This window comes from Phalacrocorax carbo, chromosome 12, assembly GCF_963921805.1.
Source record: "Phalacrocorax carbo chromosome 12, bPhaCar2.1, whole genome shotgun sequence".
NCBI classification, from domain to species: domain Eukaryota; kingdom Metazoa; phylum Chordata; class Aves; order Suliformes; family Phalacrocoracidae; genus Phalacrocorax; species Phalacrocorax carbo.
In genome coordinates this window covers 12719048-12733919 of record NC_087524.1, presented here as the reverse complement: position 1 = coordinate 12733919, position 14872 = coordinate 12719048, and the positions used below count along the sequence as shown (strand labels likewise).

Genomic DNA, 14872 nt, shown 5'->3' with positions numbered 1-14872 from the left:
AGATTATGTGGTGTATGCTTCATCAGTAGATCTGTGATTTGTGGTATGAGGCATGCATGCAGAATGGTACTTAGCTTAGTAGACGTTTAAGCTTTAGTCAGCCTTCTTAGGTCAAGTTACTTTCATTTGATTACTTTAATACTGTTACTATATAGACATAACACGCTTTGTGTTTCATTCAGAAGGTACGGTTTTGTGCCAGTATCAATTTTTTTGTTTGATTGTTAAATAATGGGTACTCTTTCACTTATAATGATGTTCTGAACTTCTCAGGTGCTTAACAAGTTTATCTTGTTTACATCTAGCTGCTAACAAGTCCTGTGCTGTGATGTCTACCCACATCGTTGCCTGTTTGCTGCTGTACAGACACAGGCAGGTAAGAATTCTGTGCTGCTTAAACAGGCAAACATTACTTTGGCCTTGTGAATTAAAAAAATAGTATGATTTTACTATTGTATGGTAGTAATAAATAAGAAAGATGCATTTAAATTGAAGTGGATTTGAGGTAGCCTGGGTGCTAATATTCTAGTTAGTAGTGGATGCTTGAAGATAAGCCATTATTGATGGGATGATAATAAATACTCACGTGGAAATAGATTTTTTTTTTTTGTAATTCAAAATGTGATTACGCTTTCTTAAAAGAATACATTGTTTTGGTTCATTGTATTAAGATTTTTTTTCTAGTCCTTCAACATATTCACTAATGAATATATTAGCAACTCTTCTGTTAATTTTCAAATTATTTTTGCTGTTCCTTGGTACTAGAATGTTATACTACGATGGCAAAATCATACTAATGTTTAACTGAAGTCTTGTGCATGGGGCATGGAAGAAATTTTTTTTTTCTCCTACAAGTGTGTTTAGCATTTTTCTGAAATCCTTCTGCCTTGAATCTGAAACTTTTATTGCACATAAATTGAGAACAAATTGAAAAACATTGGACAGACAGGTGATCTTCCTAGTTGAGGACGGTATCACTATTGCTGTCAGTCCAGTGTTTTCAACTGTCTAAAATAATGGGATCAAAGAAGCATTTTACAATGTGATCTGAAGCCATCTTGACAAAAACAAGGAAAGGAAGTGCTTGAGGGGAAGCTTTTCCTCATGTCCCCAATCAATTGAAGTTCTGCTAATTACAGTATTCCCAGATAACTGATCATTCGTTCTATAGCGTAAGTAATGGAAATATGATATCTCTAACATGTTCTTAAAGTATAACTCAGGTCTCTGCAGGGTATGAGATAAACCAAGAAGCAAAGAAAAAACTTGGATTCTCAAATAGCTGCATGGCTTTAAAATATAATTGCATATAATTCAAAACCTGTGGACTGTTTTAACAATATCTGTGTGAAAACAAGGATTTCTAATACTACTATTGTGCTTTAGATTTTCGAAAATTAGTGGCTTGTTTATGTGTTTGCTCTATACTCCTGTGTTAAAAAAAAAATAAAATAAATTGTTTCAGTTTGATTCTGATTTTACTTCTAGGGAACTGATCTTTCCAGGTTGGTAGAAGATTTCTTCTCCATGAAGGAGGAGGTCTTAGCCCGTGACTTTGACCTGGGATTTTCAGGGAACTCAGATGATGTTGTCATGCATGCCATCCACTTGTTGGGGAACTGTGTAAATATCACAAACACTAGCCGAACCAATGAGTTCTTCATCACTCCCAGCACAACGATACCGGCTGTCTTTGAACTCAACTTCTACAGCAATGGTGTGCTTCATGTATTTATTAAAGAGGCCATTATTGGTATGTGTTGCGGTTTACCAAGGAAAGAATTTCTTGTATCTGCACAACCTCCCCAACCCCCCATATATATATGTAGTTTACATATATATATTTCTTCCCTCTCTGCTTCAGCCCATGTTTCCTCTAACAAAAACAATTTTAAAGTAAACTTGGTTTTGGTTTGTAGAATGCTTCACTTATTTTTCTCATCACCCTTTATCTTTCTTGGAGGTATTCATGTATCGGTCACTGCCTCAGGCAGGGCACTATCAGAGTTCTGAGCCAGTATGGCAAAACATGTGCTTTGGTCACAAATATTTTAATGAGATATTGTTTCATTTCAATCTGACTTTAATTGGACACAAATGAAGTAGTGGTGAATCTGTCTTCATTATTCAACTGCATGTGTAATGTTTGACTGCTTTAGGTCTAGAAACAGACAAAAGTTTTAAGTTTCCTTTGCTGTTAAGCTCTATGGAAAAATAAATTTTGCTTGTGTTTGTTTCTGCTCTAGCCTGCAGTCTTCGTGCAGTTCAGAGTAGGAGGTACAGAAATGGTACCAATGGTGCTTCTCCCAGTTTGATTAGTCAAGAACACCTGGTCCGAAAAGCTGCCAGCTTGTGTTACTTGCTTTCTAATGAATTTACTGTGTCTTTGGTAAGTAAGTAGTTGCATTAATTGTCCATGTCTTTTTTTTTTTTTTCTGCTTGTAACTGCCTTTTTTACTATAAACAGAATTTATGCTTTCTTCAAGTGTCTCAGTTCTGATATGTTCGCTGTAAGTACAGTCAAATGATAATGGGTATCAAGAGGTTGAACATCCAAGGAAACATTTGAATGAATGTAGCTCCATCAGAACAGTTCATCTGGAAGACGTTTGGCCTAAGATAACACATGAACTAACTTGGCACACTCCTGTCACTACCTTGTTTCCTGGCAAGGGGTGACAAGATCAGTCGATCCGGTTTAGGGGATACATACTGAGTGCATGTCCGCTGCTCCTGCAGGTGCTAAGTGGGTGATGCTGGGGTGAGCCTGCAGCACTTCTGCTGTGCTGGCTTTAGGCCTTCCCTGAGAAAGGAAAGCTGCTTGCTGTATCTCTGTCAGCTTCCCACAACTTGAGATTGGGCTTCTTAATGCCTTCTAACAGATTTTGTATTGCTTATGTCATTAGACCGTCACAACTATATCTGCATTCTGCCAAAACTATTTAAATATTTTTTTTCCTTAAACAAGTACAAGTCTCCGAGAGTACCCAACTCAAATGAGTTTGCGTAGATGATTGAAATTACGCTGGCAACTAAGGCTCCAGATTCTAAAGATACTCTTAATTTGCATAGGAGTGCAATAGTCAGTGTGCCACACCTAGTACTTAGTAGCAATTTTAAACATGGCCTGACTTTGGTTTTTGTTTTGTTACAAAACACTGAGGAGAGGTGATGTTATCTGAGTTTGCAGTCATGCTGTATACTTACACTCTGTATTCCTGCAATTTTAAGTGCTAGATATTTTTTTCTTATGTGTGGAAGTTCTGAAGATTCTTGAATTACTTCTTAAATTTACACACATGTTTCTGACTTGTGCCTTTTTAAAATGAAGCATAAGCCAAATTTAGTATTGTTGTCTGGGCAGTAATGTAGCTCAGATGGTGGGGTTCTTCAGTAATCTTATCCTTCTGCTTTCAGAGTTAACAACTGATTTTTTTAACTTAGAAAATATTTCCTACATTATTATGAACAATGTAAAAGAGGTTGTTTTTTTATTCAGTTTCAAAACACATAGGGAATTTCTTAAAAGTGTATTTTCCTTTAAATGATAAATAAACCACTGGTGTGAGTCTCAATGATTTTAGTTTTATGATTATTTTATTGCAGGATTGTTAACAAACTAAAATTTGGTTAGAGGCGATTAAAAGGGGAGAATATTTAATGTGGTTTTCTACCAGTAATGCATTTCTTCAAAAAACCTGGACAAATTTTAAATATCATATTTCACTGTGATTTTTTTAGTGTCTGCCTGTCTGCCAGGATAAATGTAAGAGTGGTGCTTTAGGATTGTGCTGGTAAAAGTTTAATAACTTGCTTAAAAGGAATAATACTGCTGTATCCAAACAACTCATACTGCCCAGGGAACTGGTGTTGCTATAATGGGTATAATGGAGGTGATTTTCTCAGTGCATTTCTTTTGTTGTGCAGCCTTGCCAGGTGATATATCAAGTTTGCCATGAATCTGTGGAAAGGCTGATACAATATGGTATTCTTCTGGTGGCTGAGGTAAGGCGCTAGACATACTAAATGAGCTTTTTTTGTTGTGCTTGACTTCACCCATAGGTAGTTTATGCTTCTTAGTTGTGAGTCTTGTTCTAGATATATGCTGTTACTAAAAGCTTGTAACAACAAGTCCAGGGCTGATACTACTTCATTCTTACATTTAAAAGCATCAGACGTTTGGATATAGTCATCCTGTGATGCTATGAATGACTGTGTCATTTTACTGTACCAAACCTACTAAGGAAGATAGATATTTTATACTGTCATGTAAAATGGGGATTTATTTATTATTGGAGCCCTTTCAAATTCTAGAACAGCTACATGGAGTTTTACTCTCTCTACTCTACAGGAGTCAGTAGTCCAGATCTTTTGTCATTCTTTGAATCCTTTGCATTGGTCTCAAAATTATTGTAAACCTCCTCTGCTGGCATGGTTTGCAGTTCCAGGGACGTGCTGGGGTCACTGTGTGGCGCAATCTGCCAGAGGCGTGCAGCGTAAAGAAACCCTGGGGACCAGGGGCAGCTGACTCAGCATACCTTTGCTTCCCAAACTTTTTTTGTGCACAGCAAACAAACCTTGGTGCCCAGGAGAAAGCATCAAAATTTAATGAGCAGGTAGAAAAAAGTTACATATTTGGCTGTTTTCTTCTTGCAGCTCTGCAGTTTCAAAGCAGGCTAGAGCTGCTTCTGGTGTATTTGTTAATGGCCACTGCTTCACTCTAATCTTGCTGCATGCCTTTTGATACATGCTTCCATTTTTATTCTATGTAACCGTAGGTACTATTTAATTGATATACCTGGATACTAAAAATTCTTCTCTGGAGTTACTACTGCTTACTTTTTATCTGAAGTACTGACATCTTGTCATCTTGTCATGCAGTAGATTGTAATCATTATTAGATAAATCCAAACATGAATGCTAATCCAGAGGATTAGGAAGAAACCTGTATGTTCCATGCCTGGGGACAGTTGAGGAAAATAGGCGTGGGCAGCAGTAGATCGGCATCTCTGTCTACTCAAGCATGAAACCTGTCTTGAGGGTTCTTCTATAACTGTTGGTTGCTGAGTCTGGTGCTTTGCTGTTTATAGCTGAGGTACAGATAGCTATTAGGCAGTATATAAATATTTGTCTGTGTTGTCTGATATACACTACCAGCGCAACATTTGAATGCTTAAAAAGGAGAAATATTCCATCAGTAAATGTCTTTAAACTTAGAAAACCTCTGGACCTGCTTACTTCTTTTAAAATATTAAGAATTTGCATAATCAGTGCAAATGCTGTAAGCAATAGTTGTTTCATGACTTCAGACAGGTTGGAAATGTTTGTGGGGTTTTTACAACCTCTTCTCTAAGATAGGTAGCCAAGTTCTGCCACTTTTAATTATTCCCTTTACTGCTGACATTAACACGTTGATAAATTTCCCATTAAATTGAGCTTGATCGATCTCTGCTTTTTTTTCAAATTCTCTTCCTGTGGTTCTAGTGTCTACTGCAAAAACTAAGAAATACTCGTAACACACAGTGACCTCTGGCATTTTTTTAAACTTATTTTGTGGCCTTTGCTTCATTCAAAATAAAACATTTGATCAGAATGTAAGATTGGAAGGATGTCGTTCTTCATTTGCTGCAGAGACCTTTTTCTTTGTCATGAATATTATGACAACAGTAACATCTACGAGGTGTCTGTTATCCATTTCGTTTTAATCTTGCCTGATTCTCATTTCTAAATGGAGTAACTGTATGGGGGTTTCTCGTGACTTAGCACTGATGACCTTAGAAAAGTCTTTCTGTTCTACTACTTTAAGGAAAACAAATAATGGTGAATGATTGACACTAAGGCTTCCCTTATTCTTTCCAGTGTATGTTTATTATCTCTAAAACTCATTTCTGAAGATGCATTGTTGAAGTTGAATGTTGCATCAGACACTGATCAGTCAGGTGGAGTATTTCTGTTGCACCTCAGTTACTGTACACCTGAACTTCTGACATACCTGCATTATTGCACAACAGAACGAAATCAGTATTCAAGTACATCTAGTATGTATATATGTGCTTATTGTTTCTGGCAGATTACCTCACTATGCCCTTGCAAGGGAACTTTACAATACTTTGCAACTCTACAAAGCACTTTACTAATTAATGGTTTACTAAAATAGATGGTTTTACTGAATAGACGAAAAGCAAACAAAGAACTCTTCTTCCCTCACAATATTCAAGTTAACAAGTTCTACCAAGGGTGTTCTTGCTGTCACGCACTCAACTCGAAAGCCTGAAGAAATGCATACCTACTTAAGACACCTACCTGCTAATAAGTGTCAATCCCTGTCTGGCTCTGAGGGCGGATTACTCTGGGGCATTTGTAGGCTAAACTTGGATGGTGCTTGTCAGGGTGATTAGCAGAAGGGAGTTGCTGTGATGCAACAGGTGGAGGGGTCTTAATGTCTCAATGTAATCAAGGTTTAAACAATCTGGGGCCTTTGATTAAAACTGGCTTATTCTTTTCCAGCCAATATCTCACTTGGGGGCAAGTACAAGAACAGCATCACTAGAGGCAGTTAGTTACCACTTCCAAATAGTAACTTGTGGTATTCTGCATTAATTGAGATGTTGGCGATTGTAATATAACAACAGAGTTTACTACTCTGTCTGCAAGGCAGCAGTAGTACGGAGGTTAGCAACATCCACATCCAGATAGCATCTCAACTTTTTATCCTAACATAACTGAAAACTTTATCTTGGCATGCTTACTGCATGGCCTCTGGTAGGAAGATTCAGAAACACTTGCGAAGATTTTCACTTTCAGGTGACAGGCAAGCTAAAGAAAAATAGTCTTTCACCAAATGTCTCTCCTCTCTGCTTATCTCAACCCTGTCTATAATAGGGTGTCACTTGCTTTCATTAAATATTGGTTAATGAATGGACTGATTAAGTTAGATGAGATTATAAAATAAACCTATTTTTTGCTTGGATTTGGGTTTTTTACCTATTTACTGCCTTTTCTTTCAAATTTAAGCAGGATGATCAGGAGGATGTTAGCCCCAGTCTTACAGAGCAGCAGTGGGATAAAAAACTCCCAGAACCATTATCTTGGAGAAGTGACGAGGAAGATGAAGACAGTGATTTTGGGGAAGAGCAAAGAGATTGCTACCTGAAGGTAATATTCTCCTTAGGCTAATAACTCTGAAGCCTTGAAAGAGAGACAAACTACTTCACTAGTTCAGGAGGGGTAATGATAATTTTTTTTTTCCTCTGGTTAACGGTGATAGTCTTGTATTTTGCTACAGTCAGTAAAACACCTTTCTCTCCTTCCCATGAGGAAAACACCTGAAGAAACATCGAATAATCTTGTAGGGAGGTGGAAGGGCAATGGTTAGTGTCATGAAAACTGATAAGGCTCAAGTATCTTAGCCTCTAAATGTTTTGTTCTTGACTGACTGCACACACTCTAAAAGTGGCACATTGTGCTGGTATTTATTTTCAGCATAAATGTCACTTCATCGGTTGATCTCATTGATTTTAGACATATTACCAGTGTTCTCACAGAGCTGACACAAACACTCTTTAGCATATCTTGTTAACACTTGGAAACTTCCGTCCATCTCTGTGAATGTATGGCAACCCTTCTGTTGACTGCAGAACAGTATGGTGCCTTTAATGTTATCTTAGGAAAATCGTTGTTAATATCCTGAAGGAGAAAAAAGTAGCACTGATCTGTGATGTGCAGTGCCTGCTTTGTCCCTCGTAGTACGCTGCTTTTTTGCTACGCTTTCGTAATGTGCTGTGTTGTGCCCCTGTACTCCTTTTTGCACTAAGCATTATTTGGGCTGTCATTTTGCTGTGTGCTGTGTTGCAGGTCCTTTCTTGTTTCTGCTGGTCTCTGTCACTTAAGCTATCGTTGCCCTTTCTTAGGTGAGCCAGTCCCAAGAGCACCAGCAGTACATCACTTTCCTGCAGAGGTTGTTGGGACCTTTACTGGAGGCATACAGTTCTGCTGTTATCTTCGTGCACAATTTTAGCGGTCCTGTTTCAGAGTCTGAATACCTTCAAAAGTTACACAGGCACTTAATAAGCAGGACGGAGAAGAACGTTGCTGTATATGGTATGTTAAACTGGTTTTGGAACTGGATTTGATTCATTCTGTTCCTCCTAGCACAAGTTAGCCCAAATCCAATTGCAGTTTGTCTATCTCTGTGTTTTCTTTCTTGCAGCTGAGAGTGCTACCTACAGTCATGTGAAAAACGCAGTGAAAGTCTTCAAGGAAATTGGGGTAAGTGTTCGGTGATCAAATTTGGAGACTGTTAAGTTTCATTTTAATGATGAGCACAGTCTTGACAATTCATGAACCTGTTCAGTGTCAGTTTAAAATATAGGAATATATCTCTGCAAATGTGTTGTGGCTTTTGAGGATTTTGCTTCCCTTAAAGCTCAGGGCTGTAGCAGAAGATCCCACACTGCAGAACAGGGCACTTCTTGCCTGTGAGAAAACCTGTCTAGCTGAGGGCTAGGTGACTAGGCATTGTTTTTATTCACAACAAATGAAGTTTCTCTGCTCTGCTCCATGTCCTTACTGGACATCAGTGATGATGTTGGAAGGCTGCAAGCATGCTCTGTGCTTAAGCGACAGCTAAATCTAAGTTTGAAGGACTGATTAAGTCTTCAGAAAGTATTAGTTACTGAATTTTGGCTTAGCGGTGATTGATGCTCCAGCAGAACCATCCTAATAGACCTCCAGTGTACACCCCACCATGAGGATACAGATCGTCTTTAAATAACAGACCAGTTTTGCACTTTACCACTATCCTTTCGAATTTTAAATTGCTTATCTAGATTTTGCAAATGAAGAGTATCTTTCATTAGAATGACATGACTTCCTGAATACCAGATGGGATTTAGCATTATAATTTTGACAGCATCAGCATTTAGGCAAAGTATTGCTAGATAAAGGTTTTTAAGTCTTTGTCCTTGAATTCTGCTGTATTAAATAATCTAACACTAGTCAGTCTAAGTGAAGGTGTCTTCCTGTAGACTGTAAGAGCTGTGAAGAAAGCACGTATCAAATCCATCATTTAATTCTAGTTTATTCTGCTGTTGGAAAAGTGGAACTAGATAGCGTCTATTGAGCATCTATTCAGAGCATAGCATCTGAATTCTTGTTTTCTAAGTGCTTACGCTTTCAGTTCAGGTGCCTTTTGAGCTCATGTTTTATCCTTTGCTGTTAGGAGCTGGCTGTTTATCATACACTGTGCTTATTTCTCAGTTTCTCTCCTCCTGTACCACTTGAAGGGCTTCAATATTGAGTGAATTCTAATGATATCTAAAGGCATTGCTATCTAAGCCTCCAAGAAAGGAGGGAAAAAAAAAGTCTTGTAAATGAGGGCAAATTTATTATAGTATACAGTAGTGTAGTATACAGTAAACTTCTACTCACAAAAGGACAGACATGCCTTGAACATGGTCATACTTACCTACATTCATGCTGTGCTTTAGGTTTTCAATCAGACGAAACAAAGAAGAGACACCATTTTGGAACTAAGCACTACGTTCCTACCTCAGCGCAACAGGCAAAAACTACTGGAATTCATCATGAGCTTCATGGTATTATAGACCACATATAGCACCTTTGTCCAGGGACACAAAGACAGGTTTTGACACCGTGTCAAAGCCTGGGGACATTTGCTAATCCTTCAGAGTGTAAGGTGCCACTGTCTGGGTAAGGCCTTCTCTGACTTGAACTACTGGAAGACAAGTGCCTTCTTATGTATGCATTTATGGGTTTCTTACAGTCCCAATCCTGTTGTAATACAGCGATACTCAGATGACACTTTGGATACAAGTAAACATGTTGCAAAAATAAGATAAATTATTAGAATTAGATTTAAAATGAAGAGTGAAGTTTTATCAGTGTTATGTTTTAAATATGCTTTTAAAGACTGTAGCAGATGCACAAATACACATATTTGTCATCTGCAGCTAACCCTGCGATCTTGAGCTTAGTGGCAACACAGTTCATGGTATAAACAAGTAACTTTCATTCCAATTCAGATTTATTGTTTTAAATAAATAGTTTAAAAACTTTGCTTAGGCAGGATATATATTTCATGGATAAAGCCATAGTTTTTCATAAATGTTAACATAAATGCCAAAATCCTAATGAGAATAATGGTTACAGACATCTGAGGATAATGATCATGTAGCAGATGATTGTGAGAAACATTGTTAGCAGGCACACCTTGCACTATTAGAGCTGTGTAGTGCAGTGGTAAATTGCACTAATCACTGCTGGCATGAAGAATGTGAGAGTAGCCTTCTTGTTTTTATTACGGCATCTGTCATTCAGCCAGATGAAAGTCAGGAGACAGTTGCCTGAATGTGAATATTTTGTAAAATCTTAGATTATTATTTAATTGAGAAAAGCTATTAGGGTTTTTTTTTAATTAATAAGATGTCAGATTTTTTTTTAAAGTGGAGTAAAGACTTGATTTGGTGAAATAATATTTAATTTTGGCCCTAAAAATTTCAGCAATAACTTTTGCAATTCTTTGGAAATGAGTGTTCATATTGTGTTCTGTTGCTGAGCAGACCTAAACTGGCATGAAGTAGTAACCTCGAGAAACACAGAAATATCATAAACAATATACTTTTGACTCAGATCTAACTGACAAAAAAAAATTCACAGACAAAACTGAATGATGAATAAATTCTGTCCTATGAAACAGGACTCTGGTCTTGCGATTTGATCCTTTTGCGTGGAGGACTTGCACTGTAGATCTCATCTTCTCTTCATGTGAGCGGAGATCAGATTGCAACCTGTAGTCCTGTACTCTAGTACAGCTGGTCTAGCTGAAGCAATAACTTGGTGGTATGTGAAGCTGGTTTGCTTGTGAAATGTGCTCTTCCCCATTTAGATTGCCTTCTATATGAGGGAAGTCGGGCATTTCCATTACTGCAATGTTCCGCTTGATCCTCGCATCCTGGCCTTGTGAGCAGAAAATCCCTCAACTTTCATCATGTCGTCTCTGTTGCTTAACATAAATACAGAAGAGCATACTTGAATCCCAGCACTTGCACTCTTATGCCAGCACAAAACTGATGCACACAATTGGAGTTTGTGGCCAAGGAGCTCACATTTCTACTGCACATTTGTCAACAAGAATATTTCTGTAAATTTTTTTATTAAATGCTGTTAATATTTGAAACCTGCAGTTTATAGTTTATTAGCATTAAGCTGTTAGCACTGTGAGACGCATGTGTTCTGTCACTAAACCAGGTGCTCTACAACACTTAAAGAATTTCTGAACCAAAGCTACATTAATATGGATAGAAACTGACCCTAGAGTCGCTTTTGTTCTCATGTCCTTCTGCTGACTCAGCAGGGTAGTGACTACATCACACATAATTTGTTTTGTGAAGTCTATTAGCTATTTAGAAACAGTCTCATCTCATACTAGCTAACGGGCACTGTTTGTTAACCCGATGAATGCTCCGTACAACAGTTGTTGCTGATGGCTTCCATTTAATGTCAAAAAAAGACTAGGTGCTTCTGAATAATGGGCTCTCATAGTTTACTGCATTTCAGTAAATCTAAAGTGTAGTAACTTCACTTACCAGCGATGACTGTACATCAAGAAGATTTTTTAAAATGAAGCAATACGAAGAACACAAAGCTTGAGTCCTTTGATTAAGAATGTTCTGCCAACTGATGAATTAGTTGCTGTAAAACCCAGGGTACTGTGGCCACTGGACTGTTCTGGCTAGGTGTTGCAACTCAGATAACTTATGGCTTATATGAAAAAAAAACAACTAGAAAAGTAAATCTGGTTAACATAAATCAGCGAGTGGGTAGGTAACAATGCATGTGAGTACACATTAATGAATAAATCGTATGCAGAGGAGGGGGCACCTCTAAAACTGGTTTTGTATGAAAAAAAACCTGCATGTGAGAAGTCAGTACTATGAACCGTATGCCACTGGAAGCCTTTGCATTCTGCAGCAAGGGTGTACGTATACACATATATGCAAGCGTGTATATTATGACACAGAACAACTACGCTTTTCCCTGGAAATAAAGCACAGAATATAAAATTGTCAGGCTGTAACAGTCAAAAACTAAAACCAACACTTTTGCACTGTATTTACACCTTCAGTGTCTTCTGATTTTATTAGCCTCTCACGTTTCCTTTGCTGATAGAATGCCAGGTTGAGCTAATTTCGGTAAAGTTAACTGGTAGAGAAGAAAGGACTGGCCCTGAATTACCACAAATGTGTTTGAAGACTCCCCTCTTACAAAGGCTTACAGGAGTCTTGTCATTCATACGAGCATATTACTCCGGTGCGCAAGTCTTTTTGGGCCAGGATCTTTCACAATATGAGAAACTTAATCTTCCCATATGTGTCCTGCAGATCTCACATTTTTAGAGTGATGAAAACATAGAATTCCAGCTACCCAGGTCCCCAGGGATCATAAACCTGTTAACACATTTACTTTCTACGCACACTGACGTCGGAGGCATACCTGCCTTCTCTTCGACAGGATAGGGCTTCATTCACCTGTCTCTGATGCGGAAGCACATACGCACACCTGCGTTCAGCTGCCCGCCTGCTCCACAGAGCAGTATCAGCATCGCCGTGCAGAAGGCGGCCGGGCTGGGAGGGGATGTAGGATACTGCCGCTCTTGTGTTGCTGTGCTAATGAGCCTGACGCTGCTTCCTTGAGAATGTTACCACGTTTACCTGTTATGTGTAATGCTGTGTCTGTTGTAGAAGCACAGAGGTGTACTGGAGGCATTTTAATAAATTAAACTGTTTGCAAATACGACATTTAACGAGCTCTTCTAGTGTTTTTTTTGTTTTGTTTTGTTTGGTTTTGGTGTTTTTCTTCAAATAACCTGCTAAGATAATTTGTTCAATAACTTTGTCGCATTCCAGGTGGTTTCTGAAATTAAACCATGAAAATATTTCGTTGTAGAAGTTTCTCTACCAGTGTATGTGCTGGAGCAGAACCATTTAAAAAGCAGATTGAGGTGACGTCCTGAGTCTGTTCTGTTGCGAAGTGGACGTGCCGTTTCGCTTCTCTGTTTCCCCATCCCCACAAGGCTTTTGTACATGGCTTCCTCTTCTAAAGTTCCTCTCGCCTTACAGGGGCTGGGTGGTCATTCAGAAGTGTGGGGCGGCTCTGATGCTGCAGACTGCCCCTTCTCGTGGCGATTTCAGGCTGACCTGGAGTGCAATAACCACCTGTCAGCAATTCTGACAGCATCTGGCAAATGTGAATCAATCAGAGTGGGGCTTTAATGTAATAAAACCTGCATAGATGATCATTACTTAAATTGAGGAGGAGGGATGCTGTTTCACCCTTCAGGAAGAAGAAAAGTTGTAATCAACTGATTCTTTAGGAGGCCTCTAGCAATGTTCACATGCAAGCAAGGCTCGATTAATTGACAACTCCAGGCTGAGGCAGGAAACTAAAATTCAATTATTGTCAATAGCTTGAATAAAACCCAATTCTTATTGGTGATGACCTTACATGTTATTCTTTCTGTAAATGTCTTCCTATTTCTCAGTCTTTTAAAATCCCAAATGTCAGATAAAGCACTTATCTCCAGTTTTTGCTTAATTCAGTTTTCTTGTAATAAAAGCTTGTCAGGCTTATTTAGAAGGATCGCTTGATTTGAGCTCTCTGCTTTGTTCTCTCTTATGGTACACCAAGTTTTCAGCAGCCCCGTATTTTCAGGGTAAAATCCACATTGATCTGAATTGCTGCTTGAAACATTCTCTTTTCAGTCTTCTATAGATGTTCACCGCACTGTGCCTTTGCTGGGTGAGAAGTACCGTCCTTATTTCGTCTCTAAGTTGGCCAACCTGTTAGTGTAATTGTCCAGAAAGTATCAGAGTTAATACTGACCTTAGAGTAAGGAACTTGCTGGCTTTTGGGAAGAAACATATATGAAATGTTCGCTGCTGCCTGTAATGTGAGAGTTCAGACCTGAGAGACCGTAAACTCCAGAGAGACCTTTAGATTTCATCTGCCATAAAGCATTGACAGTTACCGAAACAAAAGCTATTTAATTAATTATTGTATAACTTAGTTATACAAATACGTGTGTATGTAATTATGCAATGCAAAATTTCAATAAAAGGTGTATGGCATAGTTGCTACGAGCAATTGGCATGAAAAGGGTGTTTTCCAGTGTAGTAATAATATTGGTTCTTAAACAGATAGTATTTGCAGTCTCTTGGTCTCAAATGTTTTACAGAGCCGCAGTCTCTGACAGATGAGGAAGCCCAGACACGGAGATCGGACAATGTGTCCAAGGCCGTGCGGGGGTTCAGTGACAGCTATGAGGCTATTCTTTTGCTCCTAATCTACGTGTCACTTCTGATGCTGTCTTGTATTTTCCTTAGCAAGTGATGGTAGTTTGAGGAAGGCTGCACGTGTACAGGTACTAAGTGGATTCTTTTTCTCTCCTGAAAGCACAAATTGCAGTCAGAATGGAAGAATCATGGAGTGGAAGAATTACTAATAGTACTGGCCATGATTCTGCTAGCACCTCTTCTGGGCCTTGTTTATTCAGCATCTTCGTTAGTGACCTGAGTAAGGGAAGAGAGAGTTTGCTTTTTAAATTTGAGGATAACAAGACGTGGGAGAGCCAGGTAGTATATTGGAGGTTGTCATGATCCCAATGGTAATGATACACTTTTGGAAAGACCTGAAGGCAAAAAGAAGAATGCAATTCAGCAGGGGAAGTTCAAGGTATTACAGCTGAGAGAAGAAAAACTAAACGCACAGGCACGGGAGAGGGAAAAAATGGACCGTGTAGCAATTCTTTGGCAAAAACTCCAATTTAGTGGCATATCACAAGCAGAACATGAGT

General features: G+C 38.6%; 1 protein-coding gene across 8 annotated transcripts in view; it reads left to right on the top strand.

Moving 5' to 3' along the window:
- Positions 1–11382, top strand: part of GPAM (glycerol-3-phosphate acyltransferase, mitochondrial) — a 32119-nt gene extending 20737 nt beyond the window's left edge. For 7 of the 8 annotated variants that reach the window (XM_064464147.1, XM_064464145.1, XM_064464149.1 and 4 more), the window contains exons 14-21: positions 306–376; positions 1489–1753; positions 2247–2389; positions 3928–4005; positions 7015–7155; positions 7911–8100; positions 8210–8268; positions 9489–11382. In XM_064464147.1, the coding sequence (XP_064320217.1) occupies positions 306–376; positions 1489–1753; positions 2247–2389; positions 3928–4005; positions 7015–7155; positions 7911–8100; positions 8210–8268; positions 9489–9605 (1064 nt within the window). In that variant the 3' untranslated portion in view covers positions 9606–11382. The remainder of the gene's footprint in view (positions 1–305; positions 377–1488; positions 1754–2246; positions 2390–3927; positions 4006–7014; positions 7156–7910; positions 8101–8209; positions 8269–9488) is intronic. The other variant, XM_064464144.1, reaches the window with a different exon arrangement.
- Positions 11383–14872: the final 3490 nt, after the last annotated feature.